Source organism: Corvus brachyrhynchos, unplaced genomic scaffold (assembly GCF_000691975.1).
Source record: "Corvus brachyrhynchos isolate BGI_N302 unplaced genomic scaffold, ASM69197v1 scaffold370, whole genome shotgun sequence".
Classification (NCBI taxonomy): Eukaryota; Metazoa; Chordata; class Aves; order Passeriformes; family Corvidae; genus Corvus; species Corvus brachyrhynchos.
Genome location: NW_008235977.1, coordinates 86,642 through 92,384, shown reverse-complemented (window position 1 = coordinate 92,384; position 5,743 = coordinate 86,642). Strand labels below are relative to the sequence as shown.

At 47.4% G+C, this 5,743-nt stretch overlaps 1 protein-coding gene across 1 annotated transcript; it reads left to right on the top strand.

Annotated features, from left to right (window-relative positions):
- Positions 1-5: 5 nt before the first annotated feature.
- On the top strand, positions 6-3,607 carry FZD7 (frizzled class receptor 7; the record flags this gene model as incomplete). Its single annotated transcript, XM_008630311.2, has 1 exon — positions 6-3,607. A coding segment is annotated over one exon (1,668 nt), but the record flags the coding sequence as incomplete, so codon positions are not given.
- Positions 3,608-5,743: the final 2,136 nt, after the last annotated feature.

Sequence of the window (5,743 nt, the reverse complement as noted above, 5' to 3'; positions counted from 1 at the left end):
TGCTGGGGTTGGCCGCGCTGCTGGCCGCCCTGCTGGGGACCCCCGCGGGCGCGACGGCACAGCAGTACCACGGCGAGAAGGGCATCTCCGTGCCTGACCACGGTTTCTGCCAGCCCATCTCCATCCCGCTCTGCACGGATATCGCCTACAACCAGACCATCCTGCCCAACCTGCTGGGCCACACCAACCAGGAGGACGCCGGGTTGGAGGTGCACCAGTTCTACCCGCTGGTCAAGGTGCAGTGCTCGCCCGAGCTGAAGTTCTTCCTCTGCTCCATGTACGCGCCGGTGTGCACCGTATTGGAGCAGGCCATCCCACCGTGCCGCTCCCTCTGCGAGCGGGCCCGTCAGGGCTGCGAGGCCCTCATGAACAAGTTCGGCTTCCAGTGGCCAGAGCGGCTCCGCTGCGAGAACTTCCCTGTTCACGGTGCGGGTGAGATCTGCGTGGGGCAGAACACGTCGGATGCCCCACCAGGACCCGGTGGTGCGGCGGGTCGGGGGGTCACTGCCCACCCCACAGCTGGCTACCTCCCCGACTTTCTCACCCCACCACAGCCACCCTCTGGCTTCTCCTTCTCTTGCCCTCGGCAGCTCAAAGTGCCCTCTTACTTGGGCTACCGGTTCCTGGGGGAGCGGGACTGTGGAGCCCCCTGTGAGCCAGCTCGGCCCAATGGGCTCATGTACTTCAAGGAGGCAGAGGTGCGATTTGCCCGGCTGTGGGTGGGCGTGTGGTCCGTGCTTTGCTGTGCCTCCACCCTCTTCACCGTGCTCACCTACCTGGTAGACATGCGTCGTTTCAGCTACCCGGAAAGGCCCATCATCTTTCTGTCGGGCTGCTACTTCATGGTGGCAGTGGCCTATGCAGCAGGCTTCTTGCTGGAGGAGCGGGTGGTGTGTCTAGAGCGCTTCTCTGAGGATGGCTACCGCACTGTGGCCCAAGGCACCAAGAAAGAAGGCTGCACCATCCTGTTCATGATCCTCTACTTCTTTGGCATGGCCAGCTCCATCTGGTGGGTCATCCTGTCCCTCACCTGGTTCCTGGCTGCTGGCATGAAGTGGGGCCATGAGGCCATTGAGGCCAACTCCCAGTATTTTCATCTGGCTGCCTGGGCTGTGCCCGCTGTCAAAACCATCACCATCTTGGCCATGGGGCAGGTGGATGGGGATGTACTCAGTGGGGTGTGTTATGTAGGTATCTATAGTGTGGACTCACTGAGGGGCTTTGTGCTGGCACCTTTGTTTGTGTATCTCTTCATTGGCACTTCCTTCTTGCTGGCTGGCTTCGTGTCCTTGTTTCGCATCCGCACCATCATGAAGCACGATGGCACCAAGACGGAGAAACTGGAGAAGCTGATGGTGCGCATTGGTGTCTTCAGTGTCCTCTACACGGTGCCTGCCACCATTGTCCTGGCGTGTTACTTCTACGAGCAGGCCTTCCGTGGCACCTGGGAGAAGACATGGCTCCTCCAGACCTGCAAAACATATGCTGTGCCCTGTCCCAGCCACTTTGCCCCTATGAGCCCAGACTTCACTGTCTTCATGATCAAGTACCTCATGACCATGATTGTTGGGATCACGACTGGCTTCTGGATTTGGTCTGGCAAAACCCTTCAGTCCTGGCGACGCTTCTACCACAGACTCAGCACCGGCAGCAAAGGCGAGACAGCAGTATGAGACCCACCATGTCCCCTCTGGCACACACATACACATGCACACGAGCAGAGGAGGCAGAGGAGATGGATACGCAGCATAGGAGTAGGGCAATGGTTCCCTGAAGAGGGAAGAAGGGAGGCTTTTCCAAACTTTTTCTTCCTCACAGAAGGTTTGAAAAAAAAAAAGAATGCATAAAGGATCAGTAAAACTATGTCCAGTGGTGCTTATGCCCAGCTAGGTGGAAGAGGACAGAAAAAGAGGCCACGGCTGGGACAGGAGTGTCCTTCACCCAGAAGTCTCCTTACTTCTCTCTCCTGCTACTCTTGTCCAGGAAAAGACACTCCAATCCAACTAAAATCATCTGGCCTTGCTTTGGACAAGAGGGAGGGGAAGTCAGACCTGTTGAGCCACCCCTACCGAGAAGTAGCCAAATGCTCTCTGAATTGCCGGGGCCAAACTGCAGCGTGGGCAGGGTAACTCCCGAACCTGAGCTCGCTGCCTGCTCTTTCCAGCTCGGCGGAGCCATCACGTGAGTAATGCACAGCCGGCTACAGCCCGATCGTGTGCTGGGGAGATGCCTCTGTTCTGTCAGCTCACAAGTTCCTTTTTACCTCAGTGATACCTGTTGTAATTGTTTTAAAGTAAAAATTTGGCCCTCAGTCTGTTGTTCTTGCTGCTGTGGGGAAGGAGGGGGTTGCTATTCCACACCCTGAAAAGAAATGACTTGTTGCTTTTCAGCAGAAGGCTTTTCCCCCTTGCCTTTGTTCTAGGAGACAAAGGGGGAAACAAAAGTGTTTTCTATGTAGAAAGGCATAAGCATGGGATCGGTTTTTATGGGCAAACTAACAAAAAGAAGTCGTTGAGGTTCACCCTTGGATGTGAGGAGCTCGCAGAAATAAACATTCCTTTTATGAAAAAAGGAGGAGGCAGGATGTTTTCCTACCGTTCAATATGGGTCACTTTTCTAAGCTGAAGGAAATGCAAGATTTAGAGGGCAAGAAGAGCTTACCCGAGAGCACCTGCCAAAACAAGAGCCATTAAAATCTGTAACGTAAAGACAGGATTTTTTTCCTTCCTTCCCATAAACCTGCTTTCTCTCCTGCTTTGCAGTGAGCTCACTGCAGACAAAGTCAATACACAGCCAGATTCTGGGGACGGGAGGAATCGTTTTGGCTCACGATGAACCCTTTGCCTGCTCCTCAGGTTCCCTGAGCTGTATGGCAGTGACTTTTGGTGCGGGTGGGGGGGCTGGGGTTGGGTTTTACAATCAAGCAGTTACTGCAAGTGAGCAGCCTTCTCATTTTGGCTAAAATACAGCTGGTTAAGTTTCCAGTGATCATGTCTTGGAAGGAAAAGCATTCAAAATTTTATCATCAAATGCATCGTTTTCTTTTTGAAATGTGACAGATTTTTCTATTCTGAAAGTTTTTATGTTGACTTCTTCATATTTTATTTTTTGTTACTACTTTACCTTTATATTCACTGAAGGGTTGTTTTTAATATGTGTGTGTGTATATTCTCGCCTAAGGACAAAATAGGACATTCTGGATTTTTAGCAAGTCTCCACCCTATAGCTGCTCTTCATGTTTTTTGGGGGGAAAGTAGAATGAAACTTTAAAAAAGAAAAAACCTGTTCAGGGTGAGGGGGCAGACTGCTCCTGTCTGAGGGCATACCAGTGGTCTGAGCATAAGGAATGGGCCCATCAGCCAAATCCTTCAGTAGATCTGATGTCAGACTTGCAGGGCTCGGGTTTTTGTCTTTTATAATGTGCACGTGGAAGAAAAAAACCAAGCGTGTCAGACAAGTGCAGTATGTATATTTTGTAAATCTCATTTTTGTAAGAAAATATGTATTTATGTTTTTACTTGATTTTTTTTTTTTTTGGAAGGTCTGTATGAGGCCCTGCTTCACCCCATGTACAGATCACTAAATAAATAATTTTTAATACAAGGGCTCTAATGATGTTCTTTCCATCTTTGAATACTTGGCAGGTTTTAGAATGGGGGGAAGCTCTGAAAGTGGTGTCTTCTCCCCCAGTTTGTTATGGCAGATGCAAGAGACTTTTAGGTGAATGCAGACTGGAAACTCAGCTGTGGCTTGAAACTGTTTGTTCTGATTACCAGCCCCTCACAACAGGAGAGCACATTTTGAGACAGCCGGTTTCAAATGTCTGCCCTCACTTGAGCTACTTGCATCCTAGCCAAGTTTTCTTCCAGTCTCTGCCTCTTGCTGAGGGCAAGCTGATAAACCAGTTCCCTTATCTAGAAAATAAGGATAATGCTCTCTTCCCATTCCAAAGAGACTTTGAGATTGAGAACTGGAGGGTGCTACAAGTGCTGTAAATTAAGTCTTCACTTTGACGGGCAGAGTGTTACAGGGAAACACTATGGACTAGGTCCTTTCTAATGGCTTTCAGCGGGCAGTATCATGAATTGGTGCTTTTTCCCCCACAGCACCTTTGCTCTCTGCAGTTTTGTTCAAGTGAATTTTAACTTTAATAGCTAGCCTGAAGCCTACATTCTTTCTTATCACAGTCATCTGAAAGCTTCAGTGGAATGGTCTATTTTATTTAATATTTTAAACTGAAATGAATGTTTAGATCTCAAGCTGTATTGCTACAGTCATGGAAGGTGCCCCAACAGATAGAATGGAACACCTGTGAACTGATGATACTTTACAGCATTTCTTTCACAAGAATTTCAGACTACTGTCTGGGTTCATCACCCTTCCTGTACCTCTGCCAATACTAAAGTTTAAGTTACAGAACAGAGATAGATCTAAGATGCCTTAGCTAGATGCCATCATACTAGCTGTGGTTGCACTGCAACATTGTTTCATTTACTAAGCATAGTGTGTAATAGTTCCACTTTGAAGGCACTATATTATTTGGACACTGCTCTCAAACTTAACCTTTTACATTGTATGAACTACTGATTTAAAAGTTCTTTTAAGAGCTAGCCCCATTCATACTGCCTCTCTAGAAAAGCCACATCTTTTATTTGAAAACACCTCTTGCTGCTCCCCAGAATTGCTCAATTGTCAAGTTTCCTTTTTGAAAAGACCTTTGCATTCATTAGGCTGCTTCAGACTGCTCCATGACATGAGCTTGCTGATCATTGCTGAGGGGGGTTTCATTCCACTCACTCAGGAAACCTGAACCTTTCTATAAACATTTCCTCCCATTAATCCATCAGTGCCAGCCGGAGCGATGGAACGACTGGAACAGCTTGCGCTGTGAAGGACTGGCAGCAGCGGTGTGACAGACACCCCTGTGCTGTGCAGCCCCAGCTGCGTTGCTAAACATGCAATCAATCCTTAATGCATCATGGACCGCTACGCCTGCGATCCGTGCAGGGGGCCTGTCCCACTGCTCTCCACTCACCACCCATCCCCGCTTGCTGGATGAGAAACCATTTACATGTGATCACTATTTTTGCTCCATGCATGAAAAAACTCTATATGTAGATTATTTTTAGTTCATGAGACATTCATATCTGAAAAGAAATGTCTCTATTTCCACCATAAACCACTAAAGCTGAATGCTTTTATTTCAGTATTTCCTATTAGGTACTTCTGGATTTAAAGTCACTTATGAAAAACTGTCCAAATCATGGGATTTAAGATGATTTTTAAAATTTGAAATTGTAGGTGAAATTTGATGCTGGTGTAAAGTAGAAGCAACTGCTATTCACTTTTATGCAGATGTGACTCACATCAAGACTGAATTTGCTCACAGTGGAAACAATTTGGAGAATTTCAAGTAGCGATAGTGTCTGTCCTTCTGGAATAAAAATGTCTACCACCTCTTTGATAACAAAGTAGCAGTTACTTTCATAATGGAGTACAATTCAAAAAATCTCTTTGTGAAGCTCTCTGGAAAAAAGGAGGAAAAAGAAGCCTTTACTAGCCTTTGATAATCACTACAAAACATTTTTCTCTGACTAATGTTTAAGTCCACTTTAATTTTTTTAAGTTTAAGAAAAGTTTCCTCCCCTTTACCCTTGGCTCTGGTCTATGCAGCATGTTTTGGTTCACAAGAACTTAGCAAGTAATAGTTCCATTGATCCATATCCCTGTAAGTTTACACCAT